The sequence below is a fragment of the Trachymyrmex septentrionalis genome, unplaced genomic scaffold, assembly GCF_001594115.1.
Source record: "Trachymyrmex septentrionalis isolate Tsep2-gDNA-1 unplaced genomic scaffold, Tsep1.0 scaffold74, whole genome shotgun sequence".
In the NCBI taxonomy this organism is placed as follows: domain Eukaryota; kingdom Metazoa; phylum Arthropoda; class Insecta; order Hymenoptera; family Formicidae; genus Trachymyrmex; species Trachymyrmex septentrionalis.
Window position 1 is genome coordinate 765,440 of NW_017305927.1, and position 18,454 is coordinate 783,893.

Genomic DNA, 18,454 nt, shown 5'->3' on the forward strand with positions numbered 1-18,454 from the left:
GCGATTTTCTTATCGCTTAAAATTTATCATAGATGTTGCTAACAATGTAATAATTGCATGTAATAATTTCTAATTATGACACATCTAACACGCATTTTCTCGTTAATATATATAAATGATACATTGCTCTCTTCAAAAGTAAGACAATTCAAAATATAAAAATTCTCAGAAAAAAGAAAAAACTGTTTTTCAACTTGACAGAAAATTATTGACTAATCAAATTAGCAAAAAGAATATTCATAACACAGTTAAATGTCATACTTGTTGTCTTACATCCCAATAAAAATCGTCTTTTTCAACGATTTTGACAATTTTTTTAATTATCTTTTCTTATAGTTGACGATTTTTCAAATCATCTTTTTAGAGATGATTTTGACAATTTTGAATGAAGTTACGTTACTTAACTTTTAATGATCGATAGGATAATATTATATTTATTAAACTCATTTATGATAATATTGATAATAACTCGAAAATCACTGAGTTTGTTTAAATAACAATAAATAAAGAGCAAAGTAAGAGTCAAACACATTTTTTAAATTGTCACACAATTAAAAAGAATAAATTACAAACAAAGAAATTATAATCGACATACAATGTCCGTCTTACACATCTGCGTTCCATTAAACTTTGTACATTTTTATTGGTTTTCATACTTATGTGGATTGAATAATTTATACGATTTTTGGTGAGTTTTAATTACTTGATAAAATTCCGGTATGTTAATTTTGATTGTGTATATTTTTTCGTAAGAAGATTTTTTTTTATCTTTTTTATCAACTAGAACTTTTTCCAAGAGATATGAAACACATTTGACTGTTCAATCGTATGTAAATAATGTTGAGTTCTACATCAAGACTCACCCGAGCTGTTATTATAAGGAATATGCGGGCATTTTCATGTTATATGCAATTAATTTTGTACAGCAATTTTTGCGATAAATTAATGCCTGAGGAGGGCTCAATCCGGTAGCCGAAACTTGTAACGTTTTATATTTGAATTTAAACAGAGTTTTTTATTACTTTTTTCGATTTTACTTTTCTTTATTTGTAATTTATTCTTTTTAATTGTGTGACAATTAAAAAAATGTGTTCGACTCTTACCTTGCCCTTTATTTACTGTTATTTATCTTGTATATGAAGAGTCCTTCTATCTGTTAAATGAGTTTGTTTAGTTGTTTGAAGTAAAGAAGCAATATCTCCTAACCGATCGATTAACCAATGATAACAAATGGCTCGATATCTTGTTTATCGCAATCGAACTCTTCTCACACACACACATACACACACACAGAGTGTAATTTAACGATAGAAGGAGCGAGTAGGACGATAGCTGATCGCATTGGATTTAAGCCTCAGCACGTTCGGCTGACGTCGCTTCTCCGCCTGAGTAACAACGCTCACGCGAGACCGCGTAGAAGACATTAGCGAGAAAGGAACGTCTACGCTAATCGCGGATGAAACAGCACACGCGTCGACGGATAAACACGTCCTGTTTTCACCAAACGGTGACGCACTCGGAAACACACTATTTTTGTCGCGGCGTCGCGTGTCCGAGCCGAATCGCTCTTTGCACGAATATAAATATGCACGAGCGAAGAGAATTTTCGTACGAGTTTCCTCGAAAAAGTCGATAGGCTTGGGTTCCTCCAAGGATGGCTCAATTATCTCAAGTGAACTGAATATTCGAGATGATTAGATCGCCGAGCACCCCGTGTAGATAAATACTGTATGTATATAATATTTAATAATAATTTGATCAAATGGAAGATCATATTCCTACGTATTTGGCTTATCAGGATGAGAAGAGATAGGAGGAAACCTCCATTTATACTTCCTATAAAAACAAATTTTCTCCGTACATTTTCAACGAATTCTTTATTATAAATTTGTATTTTGATAATAATCATTATGAATATTTTATAATAATATTCTTATATATTTGACTTATCAAGGTAAAAGGAGGAAGGAAGTACTATTTAGTATACTTTCTGTGAAAGCAAAGAGAAATTCCTATGTACACTTCTTTTTCATAAATTTTCATTAAAAAATGTACAGAAGGAAAATTGATAAGCCACATACCAGTCGTATTCTAATTTGCAATGAAAATGTTTGTGTCACTTAAATGCGACTTGTGGGTCGTGCTCAGTATGCAAATCATTTTATGCGACATTTGACAAGTGTTATATAGATACGAGAGTTGGCTATTATTGGGACCGTTCACGTGATGTTTTCACGAAGTTTTAAACAAGGTAAGAGACTACGAATAGGCTTACCGTCGCATTCCACCGTTTCAAGAAAACATTTTCGCTGGCAAAACTCCGAGCTGGCAATACTCCGCGATTAATAATAATTCATTCATTCAATTAATAATAATTAAACTAAAACCCTCCATAATTAGTCAGCCAAGTTCGAATATAACTGATTAAAAAAGTGCAGCTGAATCTATTTCAACGTAATTTAGATTTGATGTAAAGAGTGACTAAAAAAAAGGTATAAGACATTTAATCTTGATACAAATTCATTAAGGAATCTGAATGAAGATAATTGAAGAGTTTACTGTAACAATGGGTTGACCTACATTTTGCATAAACAAGAATAGATGTATTTTCTCATCACTTTAAATTTAGAATCTGTTTTCCCTGTTTTAAAATGTTAGCCCGTTGTTACAGTAAATCTCTTCGATTTCTTTCTTCATAAAAAATTCAATTTACAACATCAACAAAAAATACAAAAATGATAATGATCCTTCGCTCGTTATGTTCAATTAAGATTGAAGTTGCGCAATTAATTACAATTAAATTCAAAAAAACATATTTTTCGCAACAAATTCTTCACAGTATTTTAAGATAACAACATTCTTATCAAATCGTCGATCAATTTAAAATTTGTGAGATTATTAATTTAGTTTGTGATTTCATTGCACGCCGAGTAGTAATTGGCTTGCAGCTACTTCAAAGCTTGTTTCTTTTGGACCATCAGCATTTATTTGTTAATAACTTTTTAACTGAACGTGTGCAAACAAAAAATCGACTTGTTCCAGTATACAAACGAAAACCTATCAATTCAATGTTGAGTATAATAACTACTGTTTGATTATATTATGAATTTATATTATTATCTACCTAATATTTATAATATTATCTACCTAAGTCGACTGTCCTCGAAACCTTCAATTGTTAATGTAACTAAAAATGTGCAAAGGAAAATTTATCGGTTGAGACTAATCAAATTAATCTAGTTTGTTTGTGACTCAGGAATAGTGCGTGAAATTAGTCCTCAAAAATTGTTTTTTTTTTTCAATAACTTTTCACCAGAAGTGTGTAAACAAAAAATTCCAAATGTGCGTATATGTGCTAACTATGAGCAATCGAATGAGCTATAAAAAGTTAAGTTTTTCAAAAGTTCGCGGCCGACTTCGCACGAGTAATTTTGGCGTGAACACTGACTCGACATGGACACGCAACGCACGCTATATAGCACTTGTTTACGCGTACATATTTAACGCTACTATCGCGTCGGTTCATAGTACGATTGTAACCCCTGATCGGCTATCGAGAGAGCTCCGTTATCGACGCCATTAATGGCCATCGCGCGAAGTCCATTGCGTGATATTCAGCCACGGACTATCCAATTCGTGGAAATCTGGGAATAATCACAGCGAGACTCTAACGCTGCGTCAAAAGCCTGACGATATGCCACATCGTCATCCGGCTCTAACGAGCTTCACACGTGACATAAAATCGACGTGACCCTTGAATCACAGGTCATCTGATCACCGGGCTATTAAAGCCACCCCTACTCTGTTAAATCTATGGTATCAAATTTAATTTAATTTAAGTCGCTAGTGCTGCTACTAAATATATCGTTTATACTGCAACGACAATTAAATTTGACACTGTATGTACATTAGATTAAATTTGACATTATAGATTTAAATGCACGCACGAAAAACGCGATCAGATAAATATTCATAAAAATGACTTTAAAGGAGGGAGGAGAGAAAAGATTCTTTATTTCCGGAAATGTGCTTTAAGTCATGTGCTGAAACTTATAGCACAAAAATAGCACGAAGCACAATTAAAGAGCTTTCTAGAAAAACGTCGCAGCCATCATTTAATTAAAAAAAAAAGTGTTGTAATAGAAAAACTTTGCTTGTGCATTGGTTATATATTTTTCCTATTTTCTGTAAAAATTAAAAAATATTAAATGCAACGTTCTTTCCTTCAATTAATTAAAAAAATTCGCAAAATTCAGAACTCCGCTCCACACAGATTGATTTCAATCTATCTCCTTGCTTAATTAATCGTTAGTCAGCGACTACCTCACCGAGAAAAACCCATTTTGTCAACGTAAGTGCGATCAAAGAAGATGAATTATACATACGTATAACTTGAAAGCAATTATGCGGTTCAATTAATCGCCGATTGATCCATGCTTTAGGCACGTATTGATCTTTAAATAGAATTTTTATAAGTTATTTAGACAAGCTAATTATTTCCTTTTTGATTAATTTTATTCATTTATTTTCCAAATTAATCGAAATTTAATCGAAGTCAATTTCCTTGGACCAATAAAATACGGATAATTCCATTTATCTAAAGCCACGTTTAATCATAACGAATATTCATTCGAATTTTGTTCCAACAAATTAACGAGTTGTTCGTCGAAAACGCGTTTGCTTTTGCAGATACAACTGTATCTCTCATCACATTTGATTCATCTACATAAATAAGTCTGCATAATTAACGCATCTAATTCATGCAAAGTTCAATGGATCAGCAATCAGATGGAGTTACTAGTGACGCAAAAATAGAATTAAGCGGAATCTGATCTCCAATACACGAATGTGTCCAATACATATGTGTCGACTTCATAATTTATATGTACTCGTGAAAACCGACGTAAAATTGATTCTCATATATTTCCTCTACTTTACTTTATTTCAATAATTCGAATTACTTCTAGTTAAAATTCTACGTTAATATGTAACACTGAGAGAGAAAAAATAGTTGTGGCAACTATAAAGTGCAACTCTAAAATTTAAAATACTTATAACTAATTTTAGAGAACAATAAGAACTAAAATAGTACCGAATACTATGTATAAAAATATAGTATTGTACTATAAAAATATAGCATTCAGTGTTATAAACTCTAGTTCTTATTACTTTTGTAAAACTAGTTGCAAGTACTTAAATTATTAGAGTTGTTAATTTAGTAGTTGGCAAAACTACATTTTTCTCCGAGTGAACGTATTTTTATTCGCACAACGATAATGTCCCAGTGTACGGAAAAATCTAGAGTGTCATCTAATCTTACATCTGGCTTTCAGCGATTGACATAAACGGTGATAGTTGCATTAATTCTGTAGCATAAAAACAGCCGATTGATCAGACGTGAGTCCCCGCGGGCGAAAGTCAAACAGCTCGTAACACGTGTACAAATATGGAGAAAGAGAGAGAGAGAGAGAGGGGCACGAAGATAGGAAAAAAACGAGCGCGATAAATGCGTATCGCAGCACGCGTTGAGTCACGCGGTAATTCCGCTCGCTCGATGCTCAATGGCACGTGAAACTCGGCCTTTAGAGAACTTCATTATTATGGGTAATTAGACGAAATCGGAAAATCACTTCCACCATGAAGATGCGGGACAAGAAAATTTATACGTCACAACGGTATCAACAATCGTCGACGAATTTAAATGCTTTAAAAGTGCAGTTCCAACTCGCAATTGCGAAGCGATCAGCCACGTCACACCTGTTTGCTTATCGCTCTGCAAAGTATTTTTCCGTTCGCCGTCAGAAAGAAGAGAGATACGTTCGGCTTCCATTGAATGGGTAGCTTCTACATACTAATGCGCGGATATTTTTGTTCTCTTTTGCGCTGAGCTACTTTAGATTGAGAGAAAAGTTTTTGGTATTTTGTGACTATAATTGCACGACAAAAGAATTATAGTTAGGAGCCCCATTTCTATAATTATTACTGCTATAATATTAGTGTTTATAAACTTCTTCTCTATACTCCTTATATACAGGACTATAAATATAATTTTATTATCTAGTATTAACATTATAATAGTAATTATACAGTAACATTATAATTATAATAACTCGAGTAATAACTATGAAAATGTAGTTCCTAACTATAATTATTTTATCAGTGAAAAATGTTAAAAAGCCCATCGGAGCCTACAGCTATTCGGATGCACAAAAATTGTTTATTTTCTGTATGAATGTAACAAAACAAATAAAATATACGTTTCAACCCTTCAATTCGGGTCCTTATCAAGTTTGATTCAATTCTTTAACAAAGCAACAATATAAAAACCAAAAACTGTATTAATATAATTTAAAAAAATCCATATGTAGTGTGATGTATGTTATATATATTTGTATAATTATTTTACCGTGCAATTATAGTCACAAATGCCGAAAACTTTTCTCTCTAATAACTATAAAACCATAATTATTTTACAATGCAATAATCATTACAAATGTCCTTTCTCGGAGGCTCCTATTCTGCAATTCTTAACAGCAGTGTCAGGTTTTACGCATGGTACAAAAAAATATGCAACGATAATATGATGATATCAACACTATCGTTGAAAGTAACAGAACAGAGACCTTAGGCCCGATTACCAACGTTACTTTAAGTGAGACTTAAAAGTGGCTTGAGAGAGAGAGAGAGAGAGAGAGAGAGAGAGAGAGAAGTTTTACTTAAAATCAAAGTAACGTTGGTACAATTGAACTTTAGTGTACTTTCCTAAACACACATTGTTTAGAAGATCCCTTTATGATGTCGTAGATAGGTATTTTTTAAATATTTATATATGTCTTGAAAGACATCTTTATATGGTGTCCTTACGACGTCTTTTAAGGGCTTTCTACAATAAGCCATTACCTAATCTTTAAATTTTAAGTCATAAAAAATTATAATCAATTATTTAACTGTGATTAATCAATTTCTTATGGCTTCAGACTTAAAACTTAAATAATGGCTTATTATAGAAAGCCTATAGTAGACATGCATGTCTAGGTTATGCAACGTTTGAATGTTATGAAATACGATACGATGCTATGATTACTTATCGCCTGTAATTACACAAGATTAGAAGTCGAGCGAGGCAAAACGTACAAAAATATGTCGCCAACTTGACGACACACACGACGTGTGTGTGTTATTTTTAATTTAATAAAAGAAGAAACAGCAATTTCGCGTTTAATTGGCTCCCCGTAGATGTAAATACATTGATATATCGTTCACATGAGAGTGTCTTGCCAACCAACGGATCTCTCGATATAGCCCAGGATTAAATACGGCCCGCGACAAATTTAACTTGGAAGACCTAACTGTTACGACAAACGTGTACACGTATTCTAATTTTGATACGTTTGCCATTTGGATCAACGACTTCTCATTTCCAACGTTCGCTGCGACTCTGATTGCTATAGGAAAAAAGATTCGCGATTAGAATCGACATATTTATTGCTTGTTTGTACAAACGTATATTTTCAAGTTCTAAGGTCGAACATCTCGAAATATATCAGGAAGACAGATGGGAAAAGAAGCAGAAAAATACGATAAGAGAGTTTGCTTTCAAGATTAAGTATTGATTTACATTTTTTTGAAAAACGTTATAATTTTCAAATTGTCCTTTTTGCTGTCGTTTTTAAGAATTATAAAATATTTGTATGGCAAAAAATTGAAAGCTATTTAAAGACAGGTTCAATAATGTATAAAAAAAATTTGAAATTATCAAAAATGATTGATAACATTATAAAAAAAAATATTGTACGATTATGTTTGAAAATTCACGAAAATCAAAAAAGGAGGACACTTGCATAGTTCATCGTATCCATTACATTTCCCGCTAAATCTTCATCTCGTGTCCCGTTTATAATTTTCCACGGTTTCTGAAAATAGGATCTCGGAAATCGAGGCACACACCGTTGCTCATTAAAGCTGATGCACCCAGGCTATTCATTGCACGTGACGTCGCAGCAAGTATTATTTGGGTCGCGTGCGATCGTCGTCGCGGCCCGATCACTTTTCCACGAGTAGTTTTCTGGTCACGTCATTCGTTTCCAAGAGCGTCGCCGCCACGTGATGCCGGCATGGATATTTTATGGAAATAAGCGAAGGCGGAGGAACGCTTCGGGTGTCTCAAACGAATCAGAACCAACGGATGCGGAAAGTCATCTCAGTCTTACCAGGATACGCGCGAAAGCGTCCTCTTTTTGCTGAATTAAAAATATTCTCTGTTACGTCAAAATAAGATACGTAGTTTTACATAAAGAACGTAACCACAGGTACAACTTTCTAATTATTCATCTCGATAATCATAGATTAAGCTTTTTAAAAATCAATTAATTGCTAATAAAGATAATAATGAAGATGAAGATCTATAATAATAAATAATCGAAGCAAAATATTCTTGTTGATCGCTTAAAATAAAATATACAACTTTTATCCAGAGAACTTATTATTCATATAAAAAAAAAAGTATTTAAAAAACACAAGAAATTATAAGTATATATATATATATATTCCAGTCTTTAATATTTAAAAACCTGTACTTTAATTTAAAACATTTCTGTATCGATTTTATCTTCGATATTTTTATCATACTTATTCTCTTCTAATATTTAATTTTCTTTACAGTTATGAAAATTATATCGCGATAGCGGATGCTTAGTTTTTCTTTACAAATTCGAACAATAAAAAATAGGAAGTATTCTACAGAATTAAATTCATATCAAGGGAAACAAAGTTACTTTTTCATTTTATAATATCTTATTTGTTAATTCGCAATCCTATTTGTTAGTTTTTTCACGATGACGACTCCGGAAGATGGCTCCAAAATCGGAATATACGAGAAATCGCGGGATATTTAGGCCATCGCGATGCAGAGAAAGGTTTTCCGTGTTGCCGAATCAGCGATGATGCAACGAAATACCGCGACGACGTGCGTTAGTCACATCACGTCCCGAAAACGACGATTGTGACACAGCGATCGCGCGAAATCGGACATCGGAAATGTCCGAGTACACCATATTCTTATCGGAAATAGTCATTGACGCGTATTCGGACTTTGGAAAAAAAACGTGTCTTTAAATTTTTTTTATCTAATCTTATATACTTGAAACCCTCCGTCGTCAATGTTTTCACTCTTTGTCTGCAATCTGAGTCTTCGAACTTCAAGTGCAGATTTTTATATTACTCTAAACTCTCTCTCTGCATAAAAATCTTACATACTTGAAAAAAAGTCTTACTTGTGAGCTTTAGCAAAGAGTTTTTACTCAAGTTGGATTGTAATTTCCCACATTTAACAGATTTAAATTTATTTATCAGAATTCACGATCACATAAAATCGACTGTGCTTTTAAAGTTCCAAGTTGTTGGCGAAGGGTTAAGTGCCGATACTATTCACCATGAATAATTATTTCTAATTGTAAAAATTCGCCGCATTTGTATCATCTTAGCGCCGAGATACTACTGTCTTCTGATCAACATCATAATTCATGCTTTTTACAGTAGCGAGATTAGCTGAGAACATTGAAAAAAAAACGTGCCATTAAACTTTCTTTTCTCAATGTAAATAATTTTGCATCTACTTAAGCTCTAATAATATTCAGTATGCATTGTAATTATCTCTAAATTATTGCACAATCCGCCGTATTTGTATTATCATCGTCGTATTTATAACCCATGCTTTTTATAGTACCTATAAGCGATAAGCGAGGCTGAGGACTCTACTAACTGACGTGACGTTTCTGACACGTGCTTCCAATATACCTATACAGGTCACTTTGCGCTAATTGTAAATACCATTTTCGTGCCAAGGTTCCAAGTAACAATGGTCGATAATTAATTCTATTACGCTTTGTGGTATGTGTAAAGCTTTGTGGTATAAGCAAATTTATTGTAATGTAATTTTCATTATTAAAGAGAAATAATATATATTTTTGTTCCAACAAATCTCTGGGATGTCTCATGCGCTTTTTTATTACAAACCGTTGCTCGTCGCAATAGTGTCTTCCAACTGGTATTTCATGAGTTTATTCAGTTAAGAATCTGTCTCGGTAAATTTCTCCTCTTTCTTTCGTGTTGTAATCTTCAAGCTCTTACTAAATCAAGAGACTTGGTCAGGAAGTAGCTCGGAAGCGTGACTTCTAGAGGTATCTTCTCGAGATATTACGATGATTATACGGGTTTAAATTAGAAAGGAACGTCTGTTTGTCTGTCTCTCTCTCTCTCTCTCCTCTCCCCCTCTCCCTCTCTTTCTCTTTCTTTATCTGTCTATATATCTTCCTTTCTTTCTTTTTACAATTTCTTTAACAATATATATAATTCATGACAATTAGGAGAAAGCAATGTGATAATTCATGTGGATGGAGTGATTTACATTTTTATTATTCCGCCCAACAATTTCATAAATTATTCCCTCCAAAAGCTTTAGATCTATTTTAGGAATTTCGAAAGAATTTGTGATTTATTTTAGCTGTACTATATGCATTATTGATTTCTAAACTTGTGTCTGCGCGAATAACTGTGACGTAGAAGAGAATTATCGCTTTATCCCAAGACTAGCAGCAAATTTTCACGCTTTTATCTGCCCTTACATAATACCCGAATTGCATAATTCTCTCTCTCTCTCTCCTCTTTCTTTCTCATTTATCAGGATTATAAAAGATGAATCGTGTCGCTATAATTATAATAACGTGTCTAATTCGCTTTACGTCAAATTATGTAAAGCACCGTCTGTCTAGTAACATTGATCTGCAATGGTTTATCGACGCTTTCGCAAATATGATAATCGAAGACGTCTTTGCATCGATACGGCCATAAATTCTTCTTTTTTACGTGATTTACATGATAAAAAGGGGGGAAATCAGGGCACTTCGAGTGCACGCACGAAACAAGATGTGCATGGTACATCTTGCGGTATCAAGACAGATTCTTTCGCCATCATTTGGGCGATTCAGTCACGGGAATACCCGACTTGTTTGTCGGTCATGGTTGTGAATCAAAGTCCATGCACAACTTGCTCGACGATACGCGAAAAAATTTCGCTGCCTCGTCAGAAACGAAGAAAACAACTTCAGACCATCCTCCCCCTCCCCACCAAGTTAATTTCAAATACACGTTTCCAACGTTTTTTTTTTTCTGGAACATGTAATCGTTACGACACATATTTGCACTTAGTTCTTAAATAAATAACAATAATAATAGATAAAAAAATGTTTAAATTTTTAGTGCACATTAGTGCACATATACGTTTACATGCATTAACTGTTTAGTTGTGACGTGTTTTACATTTTAAGAATTATAGTTTTAACACAATTACGAGTGCATTCTAATGTTTGAAAAGCACGCTTCTCGGCGTCGGTGTTATAAGAGCCGAGGTGAGCCATTCCGCTTCAGGTTTCTCTATCTTTCTCGCTCTTTCTTTCTCCAGTAAACTGCACGTAGCGAATGAGATAATTCAAGTCACGCGCTTCTCTTCGTCGCTTTCTGGAACCGTCGCGTCGTCAAGCGCGCGCCGCTTCGCACGGCGATGAGTTTCGAAAGACGGTTGCCTGATATCGCCCCACTACGTTCAGGAACGCGTCATGAGCTGATATAATGCTTGCGGGATATCCGGGAAAAACGTGAAAGAATATATTTCTTAACGGTACGCAAGCGGACATGCACTTTAAAACACCTCGTCAAAATTACGCGACAAAATGTGGAACGATTTAGAGACAAGGTGACAAGTCGAGAAATAGATTAATATTAAGATTTTCTCTTAAAAATTAAAAAGAAATGGGAATATTTCCGTATATTGTTGAATTTAAAATTAAAAATGTGTATTATTATATGTACAATACTAAAACTTTATATTGTTATTAACTATTAACATTGAAAATCTGCTAAAAAACTTTTTAATTATATAAGAGACATGTTTTAAGAAAAACATTTGTGTCGCTCTAATCTCTAATATAGTAATAAGTAATAAAAAAGTTAACATTTTGTTTAAAAAGCAAGAAAAAAAATTTGATTTTTCCGAACTTTACAGCCTCTAAATAATATACGCGCTCCCTTATTTCAAAAACGATAACACAATTTAAAAATTGCTTTTTTCAAAAAGGAAGAAAACCTATTTTTCAAGTTAACGAAAAATTATTGACTAATACTTAAATAATATCAGCAAAAAAAACATGTTCTTAACATAACCAAATGTCATTTTTATCATTTTCACAACCTTTAAAAACCACCATTTTTAGTTATGATGATTTCGACAATTTTTTACGAAGTTAAGTTCACTTTTAATGATTGATAGAGTAATAACTCATTTGTGATAATAACTTGAAAATTACGTTTTTTTTTTGGTTGAGTCACTTTTAAAGTAAAAAAACAATATGTAATTGAAAAATAAGGTTTTTTTACTTTTTAATAGGTTAAGCTGAACAAATATAACGAGATTATAATTAATCCTCGCGCGAAATGTTTGCCCAGAATAAACGTTGCATCTCTGCATATAATTTCCTCAGTACTAAAATATTTGTATGCTTTCATTTAAGCAAATATTATGAAACACGGTAAAAATAATCGATGGGATATTCGACGTGTGGCTGAAACAAAAGGAACGAAATGCGAGGCGGCCAGATTGCTTAATATTGCGCCGATTGGCACGAAAGTACTTATTATGAAGCCGAACGAGTACAAATGAGCCCATGACTCACCCTAGAGACCTTCTTCTTGGTGTAGATCTCGTCATCCTCTGAGGCCGTCGCGAAGTTCAGGTTGCCCTCGCAATATCCAGCTCCTATACCCATTCTGTATATCTCGTCCTTGCAGGATCTACCATCCAGACTGAGAAAAGAACAAAAAATACGTGATTAGTCACCTACAATATTATTGACCTAAAAACGTAAGTATAAGTTGTCGTTCAAGAAGTAACCTCGATGCTTCCATCATTTTTACACTCATAATTATACATTTCATAAATATGAAAAGTAATTATATATTTTTATAAATATATATTATATATTATAATTATCTATTATATAATTAGAAAAATATATAATTACAATTATAATTTATAAATAGATAATTTCCTTCAATTTCAATTAGAAAGAAGATAAACTATTCGAAACAATACCTCCTTTAGTAACTATTATCTCCCATTAGTTGATTATAATCAAGATTTTACTTTAATCATGGAATTAAATTCCTTTATATCGTGTTCGTAAAGAAGAAAATTACTTAGAAATTAAAGAGAAAACTTTCAAAAAGAAACCAGAGATGGATTGTTTATGTGCGTCACGACGCTATCAAGAAGCTATTTAAATGCATCCGCTTTGCGCGATATTGCTTACGCAACCGCTCGACACGAATGTTTCAGTCAATAACCCTGTGCACGTCCCTTGCCCTGTTATAGATTTTCCGCTGTAAATAGAGTGAACGGGAAAAGCACGAGGCTCCGGCGCATTATTGATAAGCCCGGCAATGTCGTTGCTTATGAAACTTACAGACGACACCGTTTCCCTAGTTCGTCGTACGCCACGACGGTTTGCCGAGAGGGCTGTCGGCATTCCAACCCTCTCTTGTACAACGTGAATTTTTAATGGATTAAAGAGTACTCCGTCGCAGCGTTCTTCGCATATATGTGACACAGATACGCGGTAATTTCGCTAAAACAGTCAGAAGGCCGCCAGCAGCGGTAATTCACTAATAAGTCATCAGGAATCAAGTCTCATTTGACGCTTAATAATTGATTAAGACAAGAGGATAGAGCCATGTGACAAACATTATCCTTTTAAAAAAATCGGTCAGACATTATTCTTATCACATCGTCGTACTAAAATAAAAGTTCTTCATTGTTACATTACAAAATGTGCTTAGCCACAAAATTGCTATAATTACAGTTAAATTGTGATAATTGGATGGACATTTTTATGGTAATAAAAATTATAATTATAGTCATTTTCGGTACAAGCTATATACATATATACTTTTTAATAAAACTATATGTATATAATTATTATTAATAACATTATAACAATAATAATTATAATTATGATACCATTTATATAATTATAGTTACAAATATCGAATGAGCTTTTCGCTCATTATATATTCTAGAAAATATGAGTGGATTCAACATCATGCGCTGTTTACATCTTTGTTAATTATCACTACGTGATATCTATGTTGATATAAAAAGCATAATAATATGGATTGACTCTACATCCTTACATTTTATAGTGTATAAATTATAGATTTACATTTTAATAAATAAAAACAGGTAAATGATTAACATAATCAGTCAAGCCAAGATCCGCTTCGATCAAATATAGGATTTTTCTCTTATTTACATTTTTAACGTATCAATAAACGCTTGCAGCGATAAATTATTTTTAGAGATAGTATGGAATTGGCGTCATCTCTCCCCTTGTATCCATTGACTTAACTCTGAATACAATATATTACTCAATGAAAATTTAATGCGATTAAGTAAAAAAAATTTATCAAAGTATAATAAAATCTTGACAGACACGACTGTTTCTGAGAAATAAATCTTATTCTCAATATCCATAAAAATCGTGTTCTTAAATTAGAAACATTATTATGTCCTGTATCGGAAGACAAACAGTATCAAAAACACGACGATAAAATCGATCAACTTAAATCTTTATATTGCCAACTTAACTTTTTTAGGCTGAAAAAAAACGTATTTCTCAAAAAATTATTATATCCCGCAAGAATCTCGCAATTTTACAGTGACAGGATGTTTACTGAACGCGTTCGTTCGTACGGGAGTTCAAGGACGAAATTGTCAGTATCGTCGATATCTCGCGGGACGGGAGGCTGGATAGTCCTCCATCATAAAGAACAACGCAAGGTCAGACCCCTTGCGAAATGTTAACAGCTGGCGGAGCTAAAAGTTACAAATTTCTAGACAAAAATAAAAGAAGAGGAGAGTTGCGAAAACAAATAATACAGACAGTTTAATTTCGAGAAGATAATCGCGTGCTGACCAAAAATGAAATTGCACGAGCACCGAAATCTGAGCTCGGATGAACAAAACGTTCGGCGACGGAGGCGCAAAAAAAAGGGGGGTGGGGAGGGGAGGGGGATAAGAAGAGAGAAGAGAATAGACTGCGGACTCGCAGTTTCTCGCAGAGTGGCCACGTGAATTGCACGGCCGCGGTCGGTGCACAGCTGGAAGCATTCTTTTTATCACGCGCCTCCTACGACGACGACGGCGCGCTTACTTACGCCGCGCGTCGGGCGGATTATAAGCGAGCAAGAGCGCCTCGTGTACCCGCACGTGGTTGACATTTTCCGGCATGTGACTAGAGGGCCGTCTTCTCCTCCGTCCCTCCGCCACCCTTTTCCCGCGACGTCGCAACTATATGTATTATACCTACCGCTCTCTTTCGCACGCGTCGCCGCGCCGGCCACGACAGGCACCACCTGTGTGCACCTGCGGCTGCATCGTACTACGCATCCTCGTGAAACATGCTGTAACATACCCAATGCACATACTAGCACGTGTGCCCTGAATAGGATTGCGCTGCGCAAATATGTAAGACTATAACCGCGATATTCGATATCGGAGGCAACTATTGATACCTGATACCGCAAAGAGAAACAAGGGGGTAATGTAATCGCTTAATGTAATCGCGGGACAGGGTCCCTCGAAATCATAAAATTCATATGAAATCTCTGTATAATCCGATAATTACACATGCAACCACGAGAAATCATTGTACGATATTAAATAAAATCGTATATTTTGCCAAATGACTTCATATGTAGTGAACAAAATTATTTGTAATCAGATGAAATCAGATGTAATCTGTGGTATTAATATTAGGTTGAGTAAAAAGTCATCGCGTATTTTTTAGCTCAAAGTTGTATATACAATATCTTCGTCAATAATGAATGAAATTCAAATTTAAAAAAAGGGTTTTAAAGCTTGAAATCTCTACTTTTAAAAGCTTATCACATTTTTTAAGTTTATATGAGTTTGATAATTTTTACATACCAAAAACTACGAGCTGAAAAAGACGAAAAATTTTCTTCTCACTTTGTGGATTTGTAACGTGTCCAAAACGAATTTGAGAAAATTTTCGATTACCTATCGTGAAAGCTTGATACTTTCCCTACAAAATCGTTTTTTTTTAATATTCCTACGACTTTTGATTACTGAGTTATCGCGGATTAAATAAAAGAATTATTTTGACTTTAATTGCTCATAACTCCATTAAAAATTGTCGTATCGTATAATTTAAAAAAGAGATTTTTAAAGCTGAAACTTTACTCTATTAAGATATATTTATATTGTTGGTAAGAAAGTAATTGCGGTTTTTAGTGATAGATGTCTTTTAAAAAAACGCGATGACTTTTTACTTAACCTAATATTTCAGCTAGTGTTTACCCACTCGAAGAGAAACATATGCCTACAGTTTTAACTATTTTAATTCTCAATGAGAATTTAGGCTAAATGAGAGTGGAGCGCAGAAATTAGAGCGCGATTAATCTTATAATGTAATTTTAATATTTAATCTTCATACATGCGGAGTTCGAAGATGAAGTACTAAAATTACATTTAAGATTAATCGCGATCTAATTTCTGCGCTCCACTCTCATTTGCCTAAATTCTCATTGAGAATTAAAATAGTTAAAACTGTATATTTTCATAGTTAATTTTTAAGAATCTTTTAGAGAGGGGAAAAATTTTTTCTCCCTCTTTACATATTTTAATTCTACAATTCGAACAATGATATTAAATATTAGGATTTAATGAATTTAAATTTAAATATTAAGTAAAATGCAGACTGTTCGAGCGGCACTGGATGTGTTGTTGCTAATATAATACGATTTATACAGCTCGAACAGTTCTTGTTTACTTAACATTTTAGTTCTCTTTGATGACAAAAATTCTCAGAATTCATATGTACATAATAATAAAAAGACAATCGCTTTAAATTGAATTATTTTCTATAGATATATTTAAAATGTGTAGAAACAGTTTTCATAAAATGCTTCGGTTGATTTTTGAAATAAGCATGGAAGTAAAAAAAATCATGTAATTAACCCTTTTAATGCTGAATACCTTTGATAAATTAGTTGTGAATGTGCGAAATATTCTATTACCTATGGTGCTGAATACTTTTTACCGAGCTTTTTACTTTTACGTAAACATGTCCATAGCTTTCGCGTCTAATTCAACAGACATGTAAACACGCTCATAGCACTCACGATATTATTTGCCAAACATGTTAATATGTCCAGCACTAGAAGGATTAATTACATAATTAATGTAATAATATAGAGAAGAATTTAAGATAATCAGTTGCTTCCAATAAATTAGGTCATACAAATCTTTAAACTTTCAAGAATCACGACAGAATATATCACATCTCTCATATATGTTGTAATAACGTATAAAATTATAAATCAATATCACAATAAATTCAACTTTAACATTTTATTTTTATTTTAATAGGTTTTTTTTAGAAAAAAAAACTAAATGTTTTGAATAGATCAAAGAAGCGGGATGTCATATTTATAACACTTCGTAACTGCAATTATATGTATAACATCAACAGATGTCAATAACTTCACAATATCGAACAAAAATCTAAAATAAAATGTACCGTCAAGTAAACTTAAAAGAAAGTAATGTTAAAATATATCAACTAAAACAATAATGTTAAAATATCAAAGCGTCAAGAAGAAAGTATAGTACTTTGTCATTATTGTCACTCTTTCTTAGGTATGATACGCCTACACGCGTGCACGTTACGAGGTTGCGCGTGCATCCTACACGATGATAAAATGAAACGTCGTGATTTCGTAATGTGATTCCGTGTTATTCCATTAATAGCGGCAGCAATTACACGAGGCCGTCCGTCGGTCGCCGGAGAATATCCGGAATTTTCTGACTGTGCGCAGTGACGAACGACGTCGACGATGACGCAACAACGTGATGCACGTGGAGGTGACTTCGATTCGGTGGACTGTCTGTCCTTACCGGAGCCCTTGCTGCCCTTCCCAAGTGGTGAAGTGGCTAACATTACATACGTAATGCCCCTCATACATATGTAACGTGAGAATTCCTTGCCCTTCACCTTTCTTTTCTTCGAATCTCTACCACATGGAAAGAAAGGTTTTACTGAAGTATCTAAGAATTTAACTAGATACAAATCTGAAAAGAATTCTGTTGGACTGTTAAAATAATTACGTAGGATGTTCAAGTATGATAAGCAACCGCTCCAAAAAGTTTTAACGTTCTAATAACTACTTTGAGAGTCCCACATAATTATCCTCTTCGCCCAAGAGAATTATTTTCAAATCTGTATTTAACTAAATTTTTAAATACTTCAACAAAGTCGTTCTTTTCATGCAAATACGTTGAATTGAAGAAATCTAAATTAGACATTTTCTCTCTCTCTCTCTC

At 33.5% G+C, this 18,454-nt stretch overlaps 1 protein-coding gene across 1 annotated transcript in view; it reads right to left on the minus strand.

The window, feature by feature from the left end:
* The window catches only part of LOC108754035 (hairy/enhancer-of-split related with YRPW motif protein 1), a 55,461-nt gene that overhangs the window by 12,626 nt on the left and 24,381 nt on the right, over positions 1–18,454 (minus strand). Inside the window, exon 2 of the mRNA XM_018496062.1 lies at positions 12,726–12,855. Coding sequence (XP_018351564.1) covers positions 12,726–12,855 — 130 coding nt within the window. The remainder of the gene's footprint in view (positions 1–12,725; positions 12,856–18,454) is intronic.